We start from the raw sequence: 26,489 nt of genomic DNA on the forward strand, positions 1-26,489 counted from the left end.
AGTCAGTTAAGTATCTGACTTCGGCACACAGTTTGTGAGTTCGAACCCCACGTCAGGTTCTGCGCGGACAGTGGAAACTCTGCTTCCGATTCTCTGTCTCCCTCTCTCTCTGCCCCTCCCCTGCTTGTTCTCACTCTCGCTCTCTCTTAAGAATAACAAATAAACATTTAAAAAATCATTTCTTTCTGCTTTTTACATTGTGTCTACTAGAGGGGCGCCTGGGTGGCTCGATCAGTTAAGTGTCAGAGTCTTGACTTCAGCTCGGGTCAGGATCTCACGGTGTGTGAGATCGAGCCCTGCTTTGGGGTCTGCGCTGACAGCACAGAGCCTGCTTGGGATTCTCTCTCCCTCTCTCTCTGCCTCTCCCCTGCTCGCACTCTCTCTCTCTCTCTCTCAAAATAAATAAATAACATTTAAAAATAATAATAAAATGTGGCTACTAGAAAGTTTAAAATGACCTATGTAGTTTGCATTACATTCTAGTGGCCAGCAGCACAGGTCTGAACAGAAACAGGGTTTGAAGAGGCGAGGCAAACAGACGACGGTGCTCAAGCCACCCGGTTAAGGCAGGAAAAGGGGCTGCGGGAGTAGAGAGGGCTCACTTCGGTGGAGTACAGACCCACTCGTGTACAGGATAGAATTTATCGTCTTCCTTATGAAGAGGAAAGGAAACCATCCCTTGGTCTTGTCAAGACAGCAATAGCAGCTTTACTGCATTTTTTGGTGTGGGCCGGGGGGAGGCGGGTGGAATGCAACTTACTTACCTTTCCTCTAACACACAGCTTGGCGCTCAAAGCGCTCCTTCCACCTGTTGCTTTTTTCAGCAACATTCTTTCACACATTCTTAGAAAACCCAGGCAATAATGCAATCTTTCCTAAATGTTAATGGTGCATGCTCCAGATAAGAAGTCATCCTGGAAAAATGAAGGGTGCAGGAGGCAAGCCCCACATCCCCCGTGCCTCTGTGGCAGCACTCCTGGCTAAGTGGCTTACGGGGCGATGAGAACAGCTCAGCTAGAGCTCATCCCCTGACTGAGAGGCCCGGCACAGGCCAAAGCCCTGACCAGAAGGCGCCGATGCCAGCCAGGCCGACGTACCATCATGCCAATGCCAATGGAAGCCTGGGCCCCGGCCCTGAGCCCATCCGACAGGTTTTCGGTAATTGAGCGCCCCAGGAGTGCGGTGTCCGAGGAGAGGCGGTTAATCAATTCTCCAGTGCGAGTCTTGTCGAAGAAAGCAACCTCCTGCCTCAGAAGAGAGGAGAATAACGAAGCCCTCAACCTATTCACAATGCGCTGACCTGCAAAAGCAAACAAGAACGGCATCAGCTTGGGTCGAGCCAGCTAACAGGCAGCGGCTCGGGCCGCTGTCGTCAACCTCCTCCCAGCACGTCTGGGGCCCTGCATCCACCTGCCGGCAACAGGCCCCTCTGAGCCCCAGCACACTGACACGCACACACTGGTAACGAGCACTCTTTCTGCCTCAGGAACCGTGCGGAGACCGTGGATGCGCAGGAGGGGATCCGGGGATAAAACAGAGGATCGCTGATCGCTGAGAGACATTTTAAACAGTGCTATTTACAAATGAGGCTTCCTACGCTAACTTCTTCAAAGCTGATTCTGTTCCCCCTTGGCAATCCTTTTCTGTACTGAGCTCGGCAACGGCAAGGGCCGGTTAATCATCCGCAGAGCGTTTTATGAGCTAAGTGGCGAGCAGCCGACGGAAGAGTCGGGCACCCCGGGCTCTGTGATTTCTGTGGTTGTCACCGGCCTGTTAACAGCTAGGCCTCATCACGGAAAGGCTGTAAAACACCATCGCCCCAGTGCCCACTGGAGGGGAAACACAAACACGGAGCATGCGAGATTTCCACAGCTCCCTGGAGAAGGCTCAGAACTCCAGCCTCCTGTCCACGGGCTGCGCCCGCGAACCTCCCGTAAGACAGGCGGCTTCCCTCCCTTCCACCCACGTACCAGGGGAGCTGAGAAGTGAGTGCCGGATCGAAAAATATTCGCAGCTCCCACGTCTGGCCAGACATGGGGCTTTGTCCCCGCTGGATGGGACTGTGGGAAAAGAGGAACAGGGGGCCCGGAGTGCACGAAACCCCACGTGAGCCCCAGTGCGAATCCTCTGGAACGCCTTGCTCGGCAAGATGAGGGCCCTTTTACCTGAAGTCTGCATGAGGTAGACGCGAACAGTGTTTGCAGCAGCACCGCACAGGAACACGCCGCTGAGCGCCAGGCAGAGGCGGGTCAGGGTATAGCTGTAGTCCACGGTGGGGTTTGTGTAAATGACATCGATGATCTTCCCGAGGAAGAAGGGAGCGGACATGGTGATGACACTGGACATGGCCAGAAACCCAACTGCGGCTAGAAAACACAGGAAGTTCTCAGGCCCGGGGGTGCTTCGGCGAGGGGCGGGGCGCCGAATTCACCAAGCATCTTGCCCGCAGCAGCTGTTCAGAGCGTGCGCTGCTCAGAGCTTGCGCAGAGCAGGTGCTGCGGGTTTCCTTCTTTCAGCTCCCGGACCCTTGACTAAAGGCAAGAACCAAGGAGCTTCCAGGGACAGAGTGAGGAGGGTGACCGAGCATACCCAAGTAGCCAGAGAAGATGACTTTTGCTTTTACCCAGGTTTGATCCTGTCTTCCTTGCCAGGAATATCCAAGAGCTGACTGTGAAAATCTGAAAATCCGTTCTGGCCTCCCTCCCTGCCGCTTGATCTTGGTGTTTATCTCAGGTGAGATTTTTCCTACATTCATGCTACACATGGTTATTCCCTGGCATCTGAACTGTATCTTTGCTTGAAGATCAAGCAACGCAGGTAAATCTCTGAATTATGTATAGTATTTCAAAACTTTAAATAACCTTTGGAAAGCAGTTGCTGTCATCCATGACACATGTGGTATGTTCCCTCTTAATCTTACTGCTTTGGGGAATAAAGCGCCAGAGTACTGGCATGATAGGACAATAGATAATAACACAATTGTTCATCCGTCTAAAAAACAGTGGGATAGAGTCTTAACAGAAAGGAAGATACTGAGAAAACCCAATCAGGAACAACACATAAAACAGGTAAGTGCATTCATAATAAGGGAGTGCAAATCTACACTACAAAGGTATTCCAGTTTTCATCTACTGGATTGGCAAAATCAGAGATCAATAACACACCGTGCTGGAAGAAGCTGTAGGAAAAGGGGCATTTGCACTGTTAGTGGGTGTGCAAAGTGGTACAAATGCAACGGAGAGTGATGCGATCATACCGGTTAAAATGTGAATGTACATTCCCTTTGATCCAGCAATTCTGCCTCTAAGATTCTAACTTCTATGTATACTCCCCTATGTGTATGCAAAACATGTACCCTCACGGATGTTCGTTACAGCATTACTTGTACCAGCGGAACATCCACAAATGGGGAACAAGTTAGATCAATAAAGGAGCATTTATTTTCTGAGTGTTACACAGTTATTAAAAAGAATGGGTCAACTCTATAGGTATTGACGTCACCAAGCTACAATGTTAGTGAAAGCAGCCCAGGACCCGGATGTTAACATTTTCTTGTTGGTTTCGAAGTTTGCATACACACAGGACAACTCCAGGAGAGTAATCAGACGCAGGCAACAAAAGTTCCTTCTTAAGACCAGGGTGACTGGGGGACAGGGTATGTGCTACTGCGTACTTTTGAGCTTGGTCCTATTAGGAACCCACCTAGTACCACCACTATAAAGTCAATGGCGAGGCTCCTAGATGAACACGACATGGACTGAACCCCAGGAGATGGGAGCTCTCACACCCTGCAAGTAGCAATTGCTTCTCTTGGTGTTTTGTCTAATGCTAACACTGCAGTTAAAGGTATTACTTTCACATAACCTCAATAAAAAGAATACAGATTGTATTATTTACAATACCAAGTGTCCATCCACAGATGAATGGGTAGTGTGGTACACGCGCGTGCGTGCGCGCGCGCACACACACACACACACACACACACACACACACACACAGTGGAATATTACTCAGCCATAAAAAAGCACGAGGGCTTGCCATTTGCTCTAATATGGATGGACCGAGTGGGTAGTAGGCTGAGTAAGTTTAAGTCAGACAAAGAAAGACAAACAGCACGTGATTTCACTTACATTTGGAGCATAAAAAACAAAACAAATGGACAAACAAAATATTTTAGACTCTTAAATACAGAGAACTGGAGATTACCAGAGGAAAGGTGGGAGAGAGTATTAAGAGACAGATACAGGGGTGCCTGGGTGGCACAGTCGGTCTTCGGCTCAGGTCATGATCTCGCAGTTCGTGAGTTCGAGCCCCGTGTCGGGCTCTGTGCTGACAGCTCAGAGCCTGGAGCCTGCTTCAGATTCTGTGTCCTCTCTCTCTGCCCCTTCCCCGCTCATATTCTGTCTCTGTCTGTCTCTCAAAAATGAATAAACGTTAAACAAAAAATTTAAAAAAAAAGAGAGAGATAGATTTAGGAGATGAACTGGAACAAGCTTCCAGTTATAAAATAAATAAGCCACAGAGATGCAGAGTACAGTCTGGGGAATACAGTCAATAATACAGTACTAAATGCTGTTTGGTGACAGATGGCGACTACATTTATCGTGGTGGGCACGGAGTAAAGGGCAGAATTGATGATTCAATATATTACACCTGGAACGAATATAACTTTGCACATCAACTAGACTTCAATCAAAAATATTTGTTTAGACTTAAAAAAGAGCAAAGAGCAGACTCAGTGCCAACGGTTATTTGGCTGGCAGAGCGCTAGGAGAAAGGGGAGGCGTTCAGGGAGGGAACATTTCCCACAATGGCTCTCTTCCTTCCTCGAGGCCTCCTGACATCCTGTTCTGGAGAAGACCTTAGCGGACAACCTTCTGACAACCTTTGTTAAACTACAAATACCCAAACACTGCCTGCATCACTCCCCCTTCCTTCTTCTCCTAGCACTTGCCACCTTCTGGCATTCTAAACGAAAAGTGTCACTTGTTTACTGTCTACTCTCCACTAGGACCTAAAAGATTTTTGTCTGTTTCGTTCACTGCTATCCCCCCACCGCCTAGGGGACAGAGACACAGGAGAAGTTCAATAAACATCTGCTGGATGAATAAACAAATAAACTGAACTGGGGCAAAGAAGGCACAAAAGTCTATCACGCCGAAGCGCCTCAGTGAGCCTAACTAGGAACGGAATATCTGGCGCCTCGGAAAGTCCACATGGAAATGATTCCTTGCACAGAGCCAGAAAGTTCCTGTGTCTGGCTTCCTACCGCACAACCACAGTTTAACTGAATAATGTGAACCTGGTCAAGGGCCGTTTCATTTTGATGCAAGACCTGGGGTCTTGTTTCAAAATGCCACGCTCCTGACGACAAGAGCCCAGAGGGACTGAAAGCCCACCAGGCACAGAGAACGTTTACTCGGGATTCCGCCCAGCACAACCTCAGGGAGCTGGTGGGCTCCAGAGAGAGGCGTCCTGAGGAACGAGGGATTAACCCGAGAGGCCTTTCTGTTTCATCTGTCATCAGTAGCTAGCTAGTCTCTCCAGTCTGCTCTTTCGCTCTGGCAAACGCCTCCACGGGTGCAATGCATGTGAAGTGCCAGACGGGTCCATTTCCCCCTCCCTCCTCCCGTCTTTTCATTCAAATGGATGATTCCAAATCAGGATCTGGAGTTCGTGAATGAAATGCCCCATGATTTAGATTCTGAACCCGAGTTCTGACACAGTCATAATAACGATTACGAAGAGGAAAGAATTTAGTTGAATCCAAACTCATTCCAGGATATTCCCTTTTTCCTTTTAATTAAAAAAAAAAAAAAAGATTATCAGCCTGTTTTATTGCCATTTGTGTCCTTCTCCTACAATGCAGGACACAAAAGTAAAATAAAATAGACAAAAGTAAATGAACGTAGACAAAAGTAAAATAAAAGATTTTTTCAGCTTTCAGTTAGATGGATTCTTTTTTTTTTTTTTTTTTTAATTTTTTTTTTCAACATTTATTTATTTTTGGGACAGAGAGAGACAGAGCATGAACAGGGGAGGGGCAGAGAGAGAGGGAGACACAGAATCGGAAACAGGCTCCAGGCTCTGAGCCATCAACCCAGAGCCTGACGCGGGGCTCGAACCCACGGACCGCGAGATCGTGACCTGGCTGAAGTCGGACGCCCAACCGACTGTGCCACCCAGGTGCCCCTAGATGGATTCTTTTTAATGGACGTCTTCCCTACATACCGCTGTCTTTGACATTAGTGAATAATTTAGATTTGAACCAGAACTATCGTTCCAGATTCCTCCCTAAACCCAACATGCCAAGGACACTGTAACCCTTCTGAAATTCTTCAACTGTTTTCCATGGTTAAGCCTCTTGCCTGATGGGACCCAGCAACTGTTATGTATCTCTTGACAGATTTCTTCAGGTATCTTCCTATTATCCTCGTTCTACTGAACCACGGCATCCAAAAAGTGCAAGAAATATTCTTCAAAGGGAGGAGGGAAGAAATCCTAAAATGCAGAGTTTACTCATGAAAGCACAGAGGTTTTGGGGTGGGTGGAAGAAGCTGTACAGCATGACCCCCAGCTGCTGGACATAGAACCATTCTTTTAGTGGTTAGACCATTTAGTCTTTTAGACCATCAGGCCGGTACAGCTATCCCCAGTGTCGTTCCAGGACTAAAGACGAAGCACAAAAACGAGCCCCCACCACGATCTGAAGCCTCTGATAGGCATTATCTCCTTGAATCTTCCCAGCACCCCTCTTACTCTCATTATTTTAGAGGCAACTCCAGCAAAGAGGTGAGGGCGCTTGCCCAAGGTCACCCAATTCATATAGTACAGAACCCTGTTCTGACACAAAGCCTTCCTCTTCTTCCTACATTCCAAGCAGAGAAATCGGCATGAGCCTGGGGTTGGGGCAGGCCAGGAAGCAGCAGAAGGGCTGCAGGACAGAGCTGGAATAGGGACCTCGTGACACAAAAGCAGCCCTGAGAAATAAAGTGGAGAGGTGGGGGGCTCCAGATTATGAAGTGGAACAGGGAATTTGCAGTATGGCAGGCTGTCAGAGGGCTTCAGGCTGGCGAGAGCTACAGGCAGCTTTGCATTTTAAATGTCCCGCTCTGGCTGCAGAGTGAAAGGAGAGAACTGGAGGCCAGCATGACCGCAGACGGAGACTGCTTAGGGCGTGGTGTTCCAGGGTTTCAGGCAAGGGGGACTGGGGGAACTAGGGTGGGGACAGAGGGGACAAGGAAGGTGACAAGGACTGGAGATGTTTTTAGGAACGAGGCTCCAGAGGACCCGAGAATTGACCGGATTTGGGAAGCGTGTTAGGCGGGTAGGTTCTAAACTGAGACCTAGCTCTGCCATCTAGCTGTTGGACCTTCAGTGAGTCACTCAACCTCTCTGTGCCTCAGTTTCTTCATCTGTAAAATGGCAATAAGAATAATACCTCTTTCATAGAGATACCACAAGGAGAAAATTCAGTACATACATGTAAAGCATCTGGTACGGTGCCCGATATCTAGCAAACAATACATAGTAGATATCACTTCCGTTGTCCTCATCACAAGGAGTCAAGAATGTCTCTGGCTTTGGCAAAGGGGTTCACACAGCAGCCCACTCTCTGAGAGAAGTGGCAGCAGAAAAGGCAGTTTGGGGGAGGAAGGCAACTTTGGATTTTGGACATGTTGAGTTCAGGCATCTGGGAGACATTTTCGTGGATGCAAGGTGGGTATCATGGGGAACAAAGGAGTAGAAGATACTCCAGGTTCGAGGGTGAGGTGAAGAAGCCTGGCATCTAAACTGGATAGGGAAGGAAGTGAAGACGCGAGGGGCTGGCAGACTAGCAGGAAGCAGAGCATTTAGGAAACTTCTTAGGTTCATGCAGAACAAAGACCTTCCAGACTGTCAGCACGTGCTGAAGACTGAGGCATCTGGGTCATATTTGCAACTGGGGGGGGGGGGGGATGCCTTTGCTTCCAGTACTCTCTGCTCAGTGGACATGATGGCCACCTATGTAATTTTATTATTTTTTTAATGTTTATTTGTTTTTGAGAGAGAGAGACAGAGACAGAGCACCAGTGGAGGAGGGGCAGAGAGAGAGGGAGACCCAGAATCCGAAGCAGGTGCTCCAGGCTCCGAGCTGTCAGCACAAAGCCCGACATGTGGCTCGAACTCGTGGACCACGAGGTCATGACCTGAGCTGAAGTCGGACGCTTAACCGACTGAGCCACCTATGTAATTTTAAATCTTCTAATCGCCACATTAAAAGAGTAAAAGGGAGTGGGTAAGATTAATTTTAACAACACACTTGATCCAATATACCCAAGTTATTCAACAACATGTAATCTACATAAAAATAATAGCGAACCCTACAATGATACTTCACTTTTTTTTTCCTTCATACCAAGTTCTTTTAAAATCTGGTATGCACTTTCCACTTAAATCAATGCTAACACGTTTCATAGCACAGCTACAGAACGTTAAGGCGTTCTCTAATATATGGTGTCTCCAGAGCAAACAAACATCCCCCGCTTTCTGGAGCAATCCTCATTTCAAAGGTACAGCCTCATGTGCCAGTTAGTACTGTCCTTGTCAGAGCCTCTGTCCTGACTGGGGACTTCAGGGAATAGTCGCTCTCAGCACGGCTCATCCGCTCCTTGTTTACCGTATTCACTGGCTTTATCACTTCATTGTTTTTGGTCACTTCATAAAATATAACTTATACATTCAGCAAAAGCTCCCGGTGGGCACGGGGTTCTCAGAATGGCCCTAATCTCAAAGCACACAGCCCTTATCAGTATTTTAAGTGAGAGGCACCCTCCCAGGTCCTCCACAGAGGCCTCAACTGAACAGTGTGGGTGGAGGGGTGTGGTGTATCTTGCACAGTGTAACCGGGAACCTGCCTGGCAAGGTGTCTCTGTGTGCACCTCCAGGTTGGCACTGTGGTCACGACCCCACAGGACCCCAACGGCCCACACACCTCACGGCTGAGATCAGCTCGCGCAGTGCTCCCTGCCCCTAACTCAATGGGATGGTCAGAGCCCTCCACCGCCCCCCTCTATCTGCCAGGCGCAGCAAGGGGCTCTGACAAATGACTTCTTATCCCAGCAGTCCACTAGGGGCTCCTCAGTGAGCTCCTGTATCTCTGAAGACTCCTTCTGGCCAAGGGGATAAGAGGAAGAGTTATCAGTGAGACCGGAGAGCACCGCTGTGGGCCACAGCTGTAGGAAGATGGGCTGCGGATTCCTCTAGCAAGTGGGTAGCAGGGGAGGGGGCACAGGGGCGGGTGAGGGGCTGCAGTGCCTCTAGAAGACCCGGGGGGGGGGGGGTGACGCTACGACCGCTCTCTGCACACACACATCTGGAAACAGTTCAAATGGCAGACCCTGATGTTACAGTTTCTGACACAAGTTACTTAAGATCCAACTCTCCCGGTCACGCACTTCAGGTGGCATACTCAGCAAATTGCTGAAGACAGAGGAAAATGTCGTTAATCAGATGTACGGCTGAATTGTTAAAAAAAGGACGTTTGCGTTTGTTTTCCTAAAATCCAGCATGTTAACATTGGAATTCCTTCTCTGCAACTCGGGTTTTTTTTTTTTTTTTTTTTTTTTTTGGGTCTCTTGATTATAACACACACACGCGCGCGCGCACACGCACACAGCTCTTTATCTGTAGCATTTCAAAGAGCTGTGCCAACATCTGAGGCTGCCCTTATGATGATAAGTTACAAATTAATGACGACAGGACACCCCACTTCCTTTTAATCCCACAAATGCCAACATCCAGATTGGCTTCAATATATCATACACAATGACTTTTGAGGAAACCGTATGTCCTAGTAAGGGTTTTCCATCAGATTTCCTTATAAGGTACAACATGTGCTGATTGTCTGTTTAGAAGAATTAGTGAACCAACCTCAGCCTTTCTCGGATTAAATGTTCACAATTATTCAGCGAGGCAGATCAAACCAGCTCTTCTTATAATAAAAGGCGGTGCAGCCCTTGCTTTACTTCTCCACATACCAGTGTGGTGGGACATGTGGGAACAGAGTAAGAAGGTACAGGGATGATGGGCACGCGAGATGCGGGGCGAGGCTACCCATGGTGCCGAGCCCACGTGGGCACCAGCAAAGCCTGACACCTAAAAAACCTTCTCAGCGCCTCATATCTCAGAAAGAAAACAAAACTGGGCACCCGGGTGGCTCAGCCGGTTACGTGTCCAACTCTTGGTTCCGGCGCAGGTCGTCTCACGGTTTGTGAGATCGAGCCCCACGTGGGGCTCTGTGCTGACAGCGTGGAGCCTGCTGGGGCTTCTCTCTCTCCCTCGCTCTCTGCCCTTCCCCCACTCACTCGCATGCTCTCTCTCTCTCTCTCTCTTAATTAATAAATAAACTTTAAAAACCCCTGGTTTTCCTGGCACTCACTTTGAGTTGCATATGGGAATGGCAGACACACCCTGTAGGGTTCAGGGTCTCTACATTTGGGCCTCAATCTGGGCCTGGTTGTACCATTATTTATTCTTCCACCTCAGGCACTCGGAGCCCCTGCTCTAGGCAGCACACATGCTAAGAACTAGACAGAATTAGACCCAGTGCCATTCTCAAGCATCTCACAGTCCAGTGGGATCTTCCAGTCTCAAAATGTTCTTTTTTTTAAAAAAAAATTTTTTTTAACGTTTATTTATTTTTGAGACAGAGAGAGACAGAGCATGAACAGGGGAGGGTCAGAGAGAGGGAGACACAGAATCTGAAACAGGCTCCAGACTCTGAGCTGTCAGCACAGAGCCTGACGTGGGGCTTGAACTCACGGACCGCGAGATCATGACCTGAGCCGAAGTCGGCCGCTTAACCGACTGAGCCACCCAGGCGCCCCTCAAAATGTTCTTTTAATAGAGTAAAAGATCTTTATTTCCATCAAAATCTACATACAATCAACTGAGCCATGACATAAATTCTGTCTACCTCAGTGATACCAAGAATTCCCCTAAGCTTCAACAGTAAGAAGAGAAACATTCTCTCCCTAGCTGCCCTCCTCCGTAGCACCAACCTGCCCTACATTGCAAATGACTCTCTCGGAAAATCTTTTCTAAAGCAGTGGATTTGCGGCAAAGCGTGTGGGATTCTCACTGTTTCAAGGGCTGCATCTGACAACCTCACAGGCCTCGATCCCAAGCCCTCATCACGGTTGCAGTTTTCTCTCCAGTCATATGATTCTTTCATTTATGTTTCTTCCCCACTAAGCTGAAAGCCCTAGGAGGAACAGGAACTGTGTTTCTTTCTGCTCACCCACGCAACCCCATGGCCCACCAGACACTGAAGGGGCTCAATAAATATTTACTAAAGAAATGAAGATGTAGGGAAATCTCAGAAACTTTTAAATCTTAAAAGGCCAACATTTCCCGAATTATGGTGAAAAACGAGGAGCTATAGAAAATTGTTCTGAAACATTCATTTTGGGGCGCCTGGGTGGCTCAGTCGGCTGAGTGTCTGACTTTGGCTCAGGTCGTGATCCCTCGATTAGTGGGTTCAGCCCCAAGTCAGGCTCTGTGCAGACAGCAAGAAGCCTGCTTCAGATCTTCTGTCCCCCTCTCTGCCCCTCCCCCGGCTCACGCTCTCTCTCTCAAAAAAATACACATTTAAAAACATTCACTTTTATTTCTTTAAAAAATTATTCAATTATGATTTAGTTGGGGTTTGGTCTATAGTTTGCTCAAAGTTTCTGGAGTTTACAGATCACTGATGGTAGGCAGTGTTTGATTTTTTTTTGAAGAGCTAGTAACTTCCTGCTTACCATTGAGGGAGGCAAAAAGCACATGAGACAAATCTGAAAGGTTTAGATTGTTTTACTTCACATAGCAAAAAAAAAAAAATGCTGTTTAATAAACTTGTCTAAGGCAAAAAATGTTTTTAAGTAGTATCAGTGTATAATACAAAATAGGTATATTTTTGGCTAGAATAAATTTCACAATGAAGGGGGCGGGGGACGCGGCCCATTCTGAGAATACTGGCAATGCCAAAGCAGAACAGACCCAAAGTTTCCAATAATGAAATACTGCTCCACTCGTATCATGTGTCAAGCTGAGAAACATAAAACACAACTCGGCCAACCTGAACGCTCGACAGTGTTACCGGGAGGTGAGCGCTCCACCCAGCCCTTCTTGGTGGAGATCTCCAGGTAAGAAGCCAGCCCGTCCCTACACCCAGTGTTACAAGTGGCCCAGGGTCTCTCTGCAGCCCCCGCGGTGTCCCCTCTCGGCGGTCGCGGGACCACGCGCTTAGTAAGGGGTGCTGACCAGCGTTGGGAAGAGAACGGACGGAGAAAAAAACCCTACCTGCCAGCCTCCCGCGCTCCGGATACGCCAGCCCCAGAAGTTTCCGGGCATCCGAACGCCTGGCCGCCGCGGAGCGCATTCGCGAGTCGTCTCTGGGAGTCGCCGCGGCCGCAGGCAAAGCCGGCCCGCGCTGCCTGGCCTCGTCCCCGATCCGGGCGGCCACTGCTGGGCCGCCCGGGAGCCCGGCGCGCGGGAGCCGCGCAGCGCCGGGCCCGGCGAGCCCCCAGCACCTGCAGGCGCCGGGGGGCCGCGCCCACAGCCCCAGGAGCCGCGCGAGGCCTGCTCCGCCCCCGGGGCCGCGGGGACCCCCGCTCGGGTAGCCGCTAGTCCAGCGGCGCGGGCCTCGCGCGGCTCCGGCATCCCCGAGGAGCCGCGGCCTCGCGCCCCAAGGCCGCGCCGGCCAAAGGCCCGTCAACTGCGGCCGGGGCCCCGGGACACGGGCGTCCGGGGCCCACGTTCTGGCGGCCGGGCTTCGCCACACGAGCAGCCGCAGCGGCCAAGCAGGGGGGCCGTGCATGGCGCCGCGTCCGCCCCGTGCGCCTCAGCCTGCCCGGCCCGGTGCGCACAGAGGCCGAGGACCCTCCCGGCCCGGCCGAGCAGAGGGCGTGAACGCGGCGCCGCCCGCAGCCCCGCCCGTTGTCACCCGCCGTCACCCTTCTCCTCGGGCCCCCGGCCCCCGCGCACGCCCCGGGTCGCGCCCGCCCCATGCCCGTCCTAGCCGCGGCCCTCCGCCCGCACGGGTCCCCGCCCCCGAGGGCGGCGACCCTGGCGCCGCACCACACCCCCTCCAAGGAGCCCCCTCCCGCCTCGGGGGTCCTTCCCCGCAGCGCCCCCCACCGGGCTGCCGAGCGCGGGGCGCGGAGCCGGCGGCGCCAAAGACCGGGCTGAAGAAAGCGTCGGGCGCTGCTGCGCCTGCGCACTATCGTGCGGGGAGCTTTTTCGCGCTTCTCAGTCCCTTCCCGTAAAAGCCTGCGAGCCCTTTCTCACGCCGGACGACTCGGCGGAGCGCGCAGACCGGATCACACGATGACCGGTGAAGGGATGCGGCGGCCCGACAGCGAGCTGGTCTGGGCTCGGGGAGGGTCCGCGGCCCCGGCGACCCTGGCTGGGGCCGGTCCTGTCACCCTACGTCCCAGGGCCGAGCACGGACTGAGACGCAGAACATTGCTGGAGAGGACACCGCTGCGGGTCAGCGCGGTTATGGAAGGCGTCGTGGTTGGAGGAGGTGGTTGGCGAGCCGTGAAATTGGGGTAACTTTGAGGAAAGGAAGAGATCATTTCCTAACCTGAGCCGAAGTGCAAAAACACATGGTCGAGACACCCCGGCTGCTGAGAGTGCAGAAGACCAATCTAAATGCAATGTAGTATTTTAATGCACGTGCAAGGAAAGCCAGAGGAGAGGATCTTAAAACCCACCGGGACGCAAGGAGACTTCAAGGTGCAGGCATCTGTACGCTGGGGGATTAGGGATGGGACCAGCCTGATTCTCTAACATGTATGAGGCGTGGCTGAAGAAGGTGGCTTGAGTTTTTGTTGACTCGTAATTTTACAAAGCCGATACGAGGGTAAGGCTAGTGAGAGACACGTGCTTCAATCGCAAAATGTATGGATTCGAGAAAAAAACCCCTAAACCCCCATAATCAAGATAAATATTTTAATGCAATATTTTTTAAAATCAAAATTAATGCAAAAAAATCCATCATGAGCAATGTATCAAAATTTCAAATGCATTTCTGCATTTGCACAATCCTGCCTCTCTCCTCCCACGTTAATCCCACCCCTAAAAACCTTATTCACAAAATTAGGCAGTTAGCAGCTGGCCTACTTTGCCAATTATTCTATTTTTGCATGAAAGTGTTATTTATCTTGATTACGGACACTTTTTAGGCCCCTTTAAGTTTCACCCCCTCACTTACCTCACCCTACTTGGGGCCCGGGTAGGTAAGGAGTGTAGGACTTTTGAGAGGAAGTACTGATTGATCATAGAAAGGTGGTGTGGAATTAAATAGTGCTTCAAATGCCCTGATGAGCAGGAAGTGAGCAGGAAGCATGCCTTCCTCTAAATTCCAACCTCTTAGACCCAGGGGAGCATGGAATCCCCACCCAAGTTAACCATGACTTAGGTTAGCCTCTCATCGGTGTCTAAATTCTAGGATGCAGGGTATAGTATAAAACACCATAGAAAAGCAAGAAAAGCCTGTGCATTAATCCTGAGACAACAAACAAAAGTCCAAATCCTGACCAATGACAGACAGAAAGGCTCTTGGTAGAGGTGTGGTTGAACCAAGCAGTAAAATCTGGCCTTCCATGAATAGACTCTTAATAGGTTTAGTGGGTAACAGGTGTTGAATTCAAAAAGGATGTCTTTTGACGGAAACTTGAGAGCAGTGGAATTACTTCGAGAACAGTTCCACCTGTGGGTTCCTGTACCTCTCAAAGGGCGAATAGGGAGCTCATGTGGACAGCAGGACCCCTGCCCTGCCCTGCCCCGCCCCATGGGCAGCACAAGAAGCAAACAAAAATCTTCCTGGTGTGAGGTCTCTGATCTGATAAGGATGGAGGTGGGGCTGTCATTTGACCTTTCTTTGTACATTTCTTTTTCTCTTAATTCAAGCTTGCAGGTTATCCAGTCAAGGACCGGAGTGGCGAGGCAATGGCTGAAAGATGAGCCTACAGTTCCCTCAAGCATGAACCAGGAAGGGGTGCAATCTACATGGGGCAGAAGTGTTTTGTAAATTCCTCTGAAGTCCAGATTGAAGTTTTTGGTAACTCATCTGCATTGTGTGCTTAGAGTGAAGGCTGAGGCTGTAACTATCTCAGCAATATGAGTCAGGCAGGCTGAATGCAGTGTAAGCAGAAGGTTTCGGCATCTTTCGCTTTTACGTTCTCTCTCACCCCCTCCCCAAAGACTCTAGAGGAAGGTTGTTATGGGTTGAATTGTGTTCCTCCAAAAAAGATATGTTGAAATCCTAACTCCTGGTATCTCAGAATGTGACCTTATTTGGAAACAGAGTGGTCGCAGATATAGTAAATTAAAGTAAGATGAAGCCATATTGGAGTAGGAGTAGGGTATCAATTTTTTAAAAATATTTATTTTTGAGAGAGAGAGAGCGCACGAGCAGGGGAGGGGCAGAGAGAGAGGGAGACACAGAATCCGAAGCAGGCTCCAGACTCTGAGCTCTCAGCCCAGAGCCGACACGGGGCTTGAACTCATCAACCCTGAGATCGTGACCTGAGCTGAAACCCAAGAGTTGGATGCTTAACCAACTCAGCCACCCAGGTGTCCCTATCTGATTTATAATAGAAGACATGAAAACTAAAATGACAAGCAGATACCATGATTCTCCTCAATCATTTGAATAAAGATCAAAAAGTTTTACTGCATTGCCTTGATGAGGGTGAGGTGTCCACATGTTGGTGAAAAATGTCAATTGCTGCACGAAAGCACTTGCTATATCTATTAACAATGTAAATACATATATCCTTTGATCGCACAATGTCACTTCCAGGATTTTTAAAAATAGACTATTTTTCAGAGCAGTTTTAGGTTCACAACAAAATTGAAAGGAAGATACAGAATTTCCCACCTGCCCCGTGCCTTGACACAAGCACAGCCTCCCCCCATCCCCCCACTAACAACACCCTCACCAGAGTCCACTGATGGATGTCCATAGTTAACATTAGGGTTCACTCTTGGTGTTGTACATTTGGATGAATGTATAAGGACACGTATGCACCATTACAACATCATACAGAATTGTTTCACTGCCTAAAAATCCTCTGCTTTGCCTATCCATCCCTCCTTCCCCCTCGCCCCAGGAACCACTGATCTTTTTTACTGTTTTCATAGTTTTGCCTTTTTCCAGAATGTCCTATGTACAGTATGTAGCCTTTCAGATTGGCTCCTTTCAGTTAGTAATGGCCTTTGAGTTTCTTCCATGTCATTCCATGGCTTGATAGCTTATTTCTTTCCAGCCCTGAATAATAATCCCTCGTCTGTACTGAAGTTTATCCAGTTACCTACAGAAGGAAGTCTTGGTTCCTTCCAAGTTTTGGCAATTATGAAGAAAGATGCTATAAACATCCACATGCAGGTTTTTATACGAACAAAAGTTTTTACCTCTTCTTGGTAAACACAAAGGAGAGAGATCGCTGGATTGTACGTTCGGTGTTGTAAGAAACTGCCAAACTGTCTTCCAAAGTGGCTGCATTGTTTCACATCCCCACCAGCAATGAATGAGAGCTTCTGTTCCTCCACATCCTTGCCAGAATTTGGTGTTGTCACTGTTTGGGATTTTAGCCATTCCAATGGGTGTGTCACTTCTAGGAATTTAAATTCTATATACATTCTCACATGTATGGAATGATAAATTTATACAAAGATTCATTGCAGTATTGTTTATAATAGCAAAAGACTGGAAAAGTAATTTAAAGAAGGGGGGGGCGCGTGGGTGGCTCAATGGGTTAAGCTTCCGACTTCAACTTAGGTCGTGATCTTATAGCTCATGGGTTCAAGCCCCACATCGGGCTCTGTGTTGACAGCTCAGAGCCTGGAGCCTGCTTCAGATTCTGTGTCTCCCTCTCTCTCTCTCCCTCTCCCCTATTTTCTCCCTCTCTCTCTCTCAAAAAAATAAACATTAAAAAAAATTTTTTTTTAAAGCCTGGAAACTATAGTCTAGCATTAGGCATCAGTTAAATAAATTGGGGTACATCCAGGCAGTGGAAGGCCATGCAATCTTTAGAAAGGATGAGGCAACTCTACATGTGCTAATTTGGAACCATACCGTAAGACATACAATGAAAAAAACAAGGTGCAGAGCTGCATGTATAGTATGCTCTATTTGAGTAAAAAATAAAAATATATATACTCACACACACTCATATATTAACAGAGTATCTTTGCAAGGATACACAAGGAACAGTGGTTTTCTCTATGGAGGAGTGAATGGCCAGGGTATTAGGGTATGTGTCTTTTTGGATTTTCCAACGTCTATTAAAAAATATTTCATCTGGGTGGCTCAGTCGCATAAGCATCTAGCTTTGGCTCAGGTCATGATCTCACGGTCTGTGGGTTTGAGTCCTGAATCAGGCTCTGTGCTGACAGGTCAGAGCCTGGAGCCTGCTTTGTATTCTGTGTCTCCTCTCTCTCTGCCCCTCCCCTGCTCACACTCTCTCTCTCTCTCAAAAACAAAACAAAACAAAAGAAAAACATTCAAAGCTTTTTAAAAAATATGCTAAAAGTATTTATTAAAAAGTTAAGAAAACAATAAAAGATAGCCTCCTATGTAGAAAAAAGAGGAAAAATTTAAAATTTATTTTTCTTATCTTTACAAACTCTTGTGTTGAGGGCTATTTATTTTTATTTTTAATTTTTTGCTTAGTTTTACAAATACTTGTGTCGAGGGCTTTTCTTTCAAATTTTTCAAGAATAAATGGTTCCCCTGGTATATAAACTATTCCGAAGCATAAGAAAAAGATAGACTTCTTAATCCATTTTATGAAATTCATTAGCCTTAATATTTACATCTAACAAAGATCACCACCAAAAGCAAAACACAGGAAAATATCAACATATAAATCCTTAATAAAACCACAGCAAATCATATCCGACAGAATATTAAAAGACTTAGAAAAAACACATTATTACTAAACTAACATGATAAGAATAGAACTGCCACGTTGCACAATCAGTGCCCTGAGAAAAAGCATCTCGATCAAGCCATTAGGTAACATCATACTTACTAGTGAACCAACAGAGACCATCTTATCTAAACCAGAAATAAAGCATAGATACCAGTTATCACCGCTACTGTGAAACGTGGTGCTGGAGGTCCTACCCAATGCAAGAGACAAAAATAAGCGAGGTGTAGTTACGGACAAGAAAAAGACGAAATTGTCATTACAGGCAAATTATATCCTTCTTTACTTAAAAAAACCAAAGAGAGTCAACTGAAAATATAATGAAGCGATAAGAGAATTCTACCAGACCGTTGAACCCAACATTGGCAAAAAATAGGTATGAAGGTAGAGAATTCACTTCCTGGGTATGAAGGTAGAGAATTCACTACCAAAAAATGGCATTCATAATTGCAGTAAAAAGGTAAAACACCTAAGAAATTAAAAAGAATGTAGAAGACAAATGTGAAGACAATAATAAAGCTGTGCTTAGGTAGAAATAAGACTTAAATAAAATGAAGAAATGCAATATTTTCCTGGATATGTAGACTGAATACTACTCGATATGTACCAGGTTCTATGTTAAGCAATTTATACACATAATCGCACTACATTTTTAGGGGGTGGGTCTTTTTTTTTTTTTTTCTTTTTTTAATGTTTGCTTATTTAGTTTAAGGGAAAGGGGATGAGAGAGAGGAAGAGCGGATCCCAAGCAGGCTCCCCGCAATGCAGAGCCCAACACGGCGCTCGAGCTCATGATCCATGAGATCCCGACCTGAGCCGAAATCAGGAGCTGGATGCTTAACCGACTGAGCCAGCCAGGCATCCCTTGTTTTGTTGTCTTTTGTTTTTAAACAAATGAAGAAGCTGTGGCCCCCAGAGGCGAGGCATTTTACCCCAAATCACACAAATAGTAGATGGCACAGCAGGATTTGAATTCTGGCAATCAGTTTCCAAAGCACATGCCTAGCAGCCAAGTTGGTTTTCTCACGTTAATTTATAGATCTAACATAATTCCAACTAAACCCACGAGAAGCAATTTCTAAACTTGCTGAAGTGAATCTAGGATATAAAAAAAATAAAGCAGCCAGGGGAAACGTCTGGTAATTGAAGCCGATTAAATATGAAGCTTCTCATACCTGCTCCCCAAAACTCTATGGAGTAACAAAAAGAACAAATAAAGACACACAAATCTCTTACCTATAATGTAATTACAGACCTCATCTTGCCATTACATAGAAAAATCAACACCAGTTTCTACCAGAGCTATCTGTCCAGGTCTGTCACAAGGCTTTGAACATACCTGGGGCAGGAGGGCTCCTAAAAAACTGAAAACAAGAGAAGAGGGTGATGTAAGGGTCTCAAAGTGGCCTAAGGTCATGAGAGCGAAGGAGAATTTAAAGATGAAAATATGGAGCGGGGCAGTGGGGTGGGGAGAAAGTTCTTGTGGGCCAAACCAGTGACCAAAAGAACAGAACTAAAAAATGAGCCAGATTCTGGGGCACCTGGGTGGTTCAGTTGGTTAAGCGTCTGACTTCAGTTCAGGTCGTTATCTCACATTTCGTGAGTTCAAGCCCTGTGTTGGGCTCTCTACTGTCAGCGCAGAGCCCACTTTGGATCCTCTTCCCTGTCCCCCCTCTCTGCCCCTCCCTGGAGCTGTCTTAAATATTTATTATTTATTTATTTTTAAGTATTTTTAATGTTTATTTATTTTTGAGAGAGCGCGCCAGTGGGGGAAGGACAGAGAGAGAGAGGGAGACACAGAATCTGAAGCAGGCTCTAGACTCTGAGCTGTCAGCACAGAGCCTGACACGGGGCTCGAACTCGTGAACGACAAGATCATGATCTGAGCTGCACTCAGATGCTTCACTGACTGAGCCACCCAGGCCGCTCTCAAAAATAAATATTAAAAAATAAATTTTATGAAGGGGGCACCTGGGTGGCTCAGTCGGTTAAGCGTCCAATTCTTGGTTTTGGCTCAGGTCACGAACTCATGGTTCATGAGTTTGAGCCCCACATCAGGCTCCCCACTGACAGCACAGATCCTGCTTGGGATTCTCTCTCTTCCTCTGTCTGCACCTCCCCTTTTCATCCTGTCTCTTAAAATAAATAAAACTTAAAAAAATTTTTTTTAATTAAAAAAAAAAAAGAATTGACTAAATGGTTAAGTACCCAAGGAAAAATGTTTTAAATAAAAAATTTAAAGAGCAGCATTGGAAAGAAGCAGCAAAACAATAAAAGAAAAGGGAACAAATAGCTGAGAAGGTCCAAGATTCTTATAATGGAGAAGCAAATCAAAACAATAGACCAGAACTAACATTAAAACCTATAATCTAAGAACACATTCCAAAAATAAAAATAATCTGAGTCTACTGTTTAAAAAGCCCACAGCCACTGGAGAAAATGGACACTGAACAATCAATTCTCAGACATAGGATAGCAAAACGGTTAAACGTTAAAAATAAAAACATGTTTTCAAAGCTTCCAGGCAAAAGGATCCAATGACTTGTAAGGGCAAGAGAATGAGACAGCTTTCAGCCTCCAGACTCTTCAAAAGTAACATGCAAAGTAGGCAGCTATGGAGCAGCGTTTTTAAAAGAAAGAAAGGAAACTCGAGGGAAGAAAGCATGAACTAGAGATTTTATAACCAGCCAAGCTGTCTATGTTCGTTTCGCAGGGCTATCATAATGAATTACCAGGAATTTGGTGGCTTAAAACAAATGGACATCTATTCTTTCAGAGTTCTGGAGGCCAGAAATCTGAACTCAGGGTGATGGCAGCATTGGTGTTTCTGGTGGCTCTGAGGGATAATCTGTCCCATGGCTGGCCTTGAACTGTTGGTGGCTTCTGACAAAACTGGCATCCCTTGCCTTGGGGGCTGTGTAACTCCAGTCTTTATCTTTGTCTTCACATGGCATTCCCCTAGGTTCCTCTGTGTTTTAAATTTCACCTTCTTTCCTCTATAAGGGCACCAGTCATTGGACCTTGGGCCTATGCCAAATCCAGGAGAGTCTCATCCCTAGATCCTTGATTGTATCTGCAAATATACTTGAGTACCAAGAGTATAGGAAAATCGTTTTGAACATGGAAAAGCTTGGGAAATATGGAACTTATGAATCTTTCTTGAGGAGTCAATGAGAGGGTGACCTTCAACTAAGAGATGATTGAGAGATTGTTAGCAAACGAGCTGATGATGAGCATGTAATAAAAATTAAATTTAAGGCCAAAACAAAGTTGGGAATGAGAATAAAATAGTAATATATAAATGTGATATGTTCTAAGTAAAAACTTAAGCAACTAAAATAGGAGGGGGAAGGAAGAGAGAAAGAAAAAGCAAAACAAACTCATCGTCTAGACAACAGATGGGAACAGTGGAGATGAATACAAATGGACAAATCAGAAAGTAAAAGGGGACGGGCATCAGAAAAGAGAGAATTCCATGGTAAACTGGAGGGTATTATGCTAAGCGAAATTAGTCGGAGAAAGGCAAATATCATATGACTTCACTCATATGTGTAATTTAAGATACAAAATAGATGAACATAAATGAAGGGAAGCAAAAATCATATAAGAACAGGGAGGGTACAAAACATAAGAAACTCTTAAATACAGAGAACAGACGGAGGGTTGCTGGGGGGCTCTGGGATGGGGGAATGGGCTGATTGGATAAAGGGCATGGAGGAGGGTACTGGTCGGGATGAGCACTGGGTGTTATATTCAGGGGATGAAACACTAGATTCTACTCCTGAAATCATGCTTGCATTATATGCCAACTCACTTGCATGTAAATTAAAAAAGAATAATAAAATAAAAACAAGAACATAAAGGAGAGAATCCCAAAACTAAGCATTAGTATAAAATTACAAAGTTTCCTAAATATCAAAAGAAAATTTAAGGGCACCTGGGTGGCTCAGTCAGTTAAGCATCTGACTCTTGATTTCGGCTCAGGTCATGATCTCATGTTTCAAGAGATCAAGCCTTGTGTCTGACTCTGCACTGACAGCTTGGAGCCTGATTGAGTCTCTCTCTCTCTCTCTCTCTCTCTCTCTCTCTCTCTCTCTGCGCCCCTCCCCTGCTCTCTCTCTTTCAAAATAAAGAAACAAGCATGAAAACATTTTAAGTAAAAAAAGAAAATTAAAAAATAAAACAGCGGGGGTGCCTGGGTGGCTCAGTCATCAGCTCAGATCATGTCTCACGGTTTGTGGGTTTAAGCCCCGCATCGGGCTCTGTGCTGACAGCTCGGAGTCTGGAGCCTGCTTCAGATTCTGTGTCTCCCTCTCTCTCTCTGCCCCTTAGCTGCTCACACTCTGTCTTTCTCTCTTTCTCAAAGATGAGTAAACATTAAAAAAATAATAAAAATAAAAATAAAACAGCAAAGAAAACACATGTAGAGAAGCATTTCAACTAATTATACGTATACAAAGCAATTTTAACGCAAGATGGATAAATAAATGTGAATGGATAAGGTTGATCTATGAAACAGAAAGGTTTCCAATGTGTCTAATAAAGCAAGATCAACTGTAGTCTGTATATAAAAGAAAGGTGAAAAAAAAAGGGGACAGAAAAATGGAAACAAACAAAAAAGCAAGTTCTGTGATCTTGATGGCAGACAAAATAGAATTCAAGCCAAAAAAAGCACTGACTGTGAAGAAGGATACATTTTATTTTCTTTCTTTCTTTCTTTTTTTTTTTTAAGTTTGTTTATTTAGAGAGAACCTCGCATTGCACAAGCAGGGGAGGGGCAGACAAAGAGGGAGAGAGAGAAAGAATCCCAAGCAGGCTGCGTGCTGCCAGCGCAGAGTCTGGGTGTAGGGATCAAACTCACGAACCGTGAGATTGTGACCCGATCTCATGACCTGACCTGAAGTCAAGAGTCAGACACCTAACCGACTGAGCCACCCAGGTACCCCCCCAACATCTTTCTTAGGAATCATGAGGGGGCATTTCTGTTAAGATCAGGTACCAGAAAGCATGCCCACTATCTACATGATTTCACTTTCTACTAGAGGTTTTAGTCAATGCAAACTCTGAAAAGAAATCTATTAGGAGAATTGGTAACAGAAGTAAAATGATCTCTATTGCAGAAGATATGATAGTATCCCTAGAAAGTCTCAGAGAATCAATGATAAAGCTAACTGAAACAACAGAGTTTCCTTATGATAGCAAAATATAATATCCACATACAAAAATTAAAAGCCTTCAGATATGCAACAATTATATAATATAGAAAATACATTTAGGAATAAACATAAACATATATGTTCAAAGTTTATAGGAGGATACTTTAAAACACTTCTGAAAGATTAAAACAAACGGAAATATATCTAGTATTCTTAGGTAAAACATCTCAGTATCATAAATTCTCTGGTCAGTTTCCAAATTTAACACAATCTCGATAAAAATACCAAAAATCTTTTCCATAGAACTAAAATTCCTAGGAAAAATAAACACACACCTAGAAAAACAGGGCCAAAAAATATGAACAAGTATTGACCTTACTAATAATTAAGTGCTAATCAGAACCATGAGATTCTAATCTCTCTATTAAATTAACCAATTATATTAACCAATGTATTAAATGGATCAATGTATTTAAAAATATGGTGCCCACTATTGTGGAGAATGTAAGGGACAGCACACTCATACACCTGTTAGTGGTATTCTTTTTTTTTTTTTTTAATTTTTTTTAACGTTTTGTTTATTTTTGAGACAGAGACAGAGCATGAGCAGGGGAGGGGCAGAGAGAGAGGGAGACACAGAATCCGAAGCAGGCTCCAGGCTCTGAGCCGTCAGCACAGAGCCTGATGTGGGGCTCGAACTCACGGACCGTGAGATCACGACCTGAGCCAAAGTCGGACTCTTAACCGACTGAGCCACCCAGGCGCCCCAGTGGTATTCTTAATTGTACAATCTTTTGGAGGACTATTTAGCAATAATGTCCCCCCCCCCAAAAAAAAAAAGAAAAAGAAAAATGCACTTCCTTTTAGTGTTTCACTTCTAGGAAGTTAGCCTAAAGAAAACAGTAGGGATGGGCAGCAAGAGATTAGAAAACAACAACAACAACAGCAACAAAAACCAGTGGTGTTCCTGCAACTAAGTAACTTTTGGAAACAGTTGTTAAAGTACAATTTCCAATAATTTACGAAGCATGACTGCCTCTTACAAATATAGAATCAAAATGTGTCGAAGATCTATTAACTACATTGTTGATGAGGGACTAGCAGGATGGTGAAACTAGTTCCAGAAGTATTGAAGAACAAGGAAGAGTTTTTTTTAAAAATGTAGAATAAGATTACTATGTTAACATGGTTGATTTCCCACAAGGCAATGCATGGTATTTTTGGAGGTTATCTTTACTCTAATAAGACAAATATTGTTTGCTGTACCATCAATTGTCTTCAAGTTAATCTCCTTCAGAGTTGCAAATATCCTAATCAAAGGTGAGTAGCAAGTCAAACAAAGGCTCTTCCAGCAAGCTTGCTACCAACTTTGAGTGGGACACTGAAAGGATACCCAGTGATCCCATTTGCCTGTTTCCAAATTTTGGATCATTTTTCTTGGGAGCAAGTTAAACCAAAGCTAAACAGGTTTCTTTCCCACTGGATGTCTTCAGTTAATATGTTAATGTGCATATAACTGGTATGTCAAACAAGCAGTATTTTAACATGCTAAAAATTCTATCTATCTATCATCTATCTGTCCGTCCATCCATCCATCCATCCATCCATCCAACTGAAATATAGTTGACACACACACCACCTTAGTCTCAGGTGTATAACGTAGTGATGCGACAAGTCTATACATTCTGCTGTGGTCACCACAAGTGTAGCGACCATCTGTCACCATACAATGCTGTCACAATCCTATTGACTGTATTCCCTATGCTGTACCTTTTATCCCTGTGACTTCTACATTCCTTAACTGGAAGCCTGTACATCCCACTCCCCTTCACTCATTTGTGCCCACCCCATTCCCTCTGGCAACCATCCGTTTGTTCTCTGTATCTATGGATCTGTTTCGATTTTGCAATAGTCTCCCACAACACTTATAAAGTCTGCTGAGAAAAAGTAAATTTCCTTGTTCCTGGAAGAAAAGTCAGCACTTTTCTCAGGTAACAGACAGCTCTAGTTTGGCAACAAATCTCCTTCCTTCTAACCTCTGGGATTATCTTTTCTACCTGACAGAGATATCTATGTAGTAAAATGCTTCAAAGACTCTGGGCTGTAAGGAAATAATAAACAATGAAATCAGACAATGGATTCCTCTAGACAACTAACTTAATCCTCTGTGTAAACTGAATTGGGTGGCCAATTCACCCACCTTTTTCCCTTCTGTGTCACTTGGGGCCTCTGAGAAGCAGACGCTGAGTACAGCAGATTATTGGGAGGTGCATGGGTTGAAATGTGTCCCTCAACCCCCAAAGAGCACAGAGGAGGAGAGATGGGAAGCACAAAGATCCCCCCTGGGTCAAAGAGATGATAAGGGGGCCACTCTCACTTCTGTCCTTTGGTTCTTTGACCCTTGCATTCTTTCTATCGGATATAACGCAGTACAGAGACCTCAGATTCAGCGCGTATGACCTGGAAGACAGCATCCTTGTTTCCATACTGACTTAGCAGCAATGCCAGAGCAGGCCTTCTGGTGCCCTGTTGTGCCTGCTCTGGGATGGGTTTGGTGAAGTGGGCCTCCTGGTTGGATGCTCCATGGATCAGGTACTTCCTCATTCCCTGGTTGTGGTGCTGGCTGAGCCCCTGTGGGCAGAAAAGGCCATCCTGGCTGGAATAAGTGTTTACTCCTGTGAGGACAAACTGTGGACCCTTCCGGGATAGAAAAGGCCCAATGCTGGGGCACCCGGGTGGCTCAGTCGGTCGAGTGTCCGACTGCGGCTCAGGTCATGATCTCATAGCTCATGGGTTCAAGCCCCGCCTCGGACTCTGTGCTGACAGCTCAGAGCCTGGAGCCTGCTTCGGATTCTGTGTCTCCCTCTCTCTCTGCCCCTCCCCCACTCATGCTCTGTCTCTCTCTCCGTCAAAAATAAATAAACATTAAAAAAAAAAACTTAAAAAAATAAAAAGAATAGGCCCAATGCTGGAAACTCCCAAGTGGGTGGTTGATTGCATCAAAAATAGTGCCATATTGGGGGATCAGAGATGCTTTCAATCACTGGTAGGTTGGGCGTTTAGAAGCAATGGTAGCTAGAACAGCCTTGGTAAGTGACAATCCGTGCAACTGGGCCCACGTCGGGCATCCATCTCTGGCACTATGCCCCTCTGCTCTGGGGTGGCTGATTAGCCTGGTTAGCGCCAACCGGCCGAGTCATTTTGTCTGCGTAGTTGAATGGCCCTTCTTCTGAGGTGGATACTTTTGCTGAGCCTAGCATGTACTTCAGAGATCTTCCCACCTTGTGTCCACTCCCTCATGGCCGTCCACATTCCTCCATCCACGACCTCCTCGTCATGGGCTTCCAGGTTCCTGACACGATCATCC

The 26,489-nt window shown here is 46.1% G+C and overlaps 1 protein-coding gene and 1 long non-coding RNA gene across 3 annotated transcripts in view; one reads left to right on the forward strand and one right to left on the reverse strand.

The window, feature by feature from the left end:
* The window catches only part of ABCB10 (ATP binding cassette subfamily B member 10), a 34,431-nt gene extending 21,296 nt beyond the window's left edge, over positions 1-13,135 (reverse strand). Inside the window, exons 1-3 of one of the 2 annotated variants that reach the window (XM_058696092.1) lie at positions 12,328-13,135; positions 2,166-2,366; positions 1,098-1,300 (exon numbers count right to left, since the gene is read on the reverse strand). In XM_058696092.1, coding sequence (XP_058552075.1) covers positions 1,098-1,300; positions 2,166-2,366; positions 12,328-12,844 — 921 coding nt within the window. In that variant the 5' untranslated portion in view covers positions 12,845-13,135. The remainder of the gene's footprint in view (positions 1-1,097; positions 1,301-2,165; positions 2,367-12,327) is intronic. The other variant, XM_058696091.1, reaches the window with a different exon arrangement.
* Positions 13,136-13,329: 194 nt separating this feature from the next.
* On the forward strand, positions 13,330-15,924 carry LOC131492502 (uncharacterized). The gene is made up of 2 exons (XR_009252078.1): positions 13,330-13,764; positions 14,941-15,924. It is a non-coding gene; the product is annotated as an uncharacterized LOC131492502 (long non-coding RNA).
* Positions 15,925-26,489: the final 10,565 nt, after the last annotated feature.

Source organism: Neofelis nebulosa, chromosome 13, assembly GCF_028018385.1.
Source record: "Neofelis nebulosa isolate mNeoNeb1 chromosome 13, mNeoNeb1.pri, whole genome shotgun sequence".
Taxonomy (NCBI): Eukaryota; Metazoa; Chordata; class Mammalia; order Carnivora; family Felidae; genus Neofelis; species Neofelis nebulosa.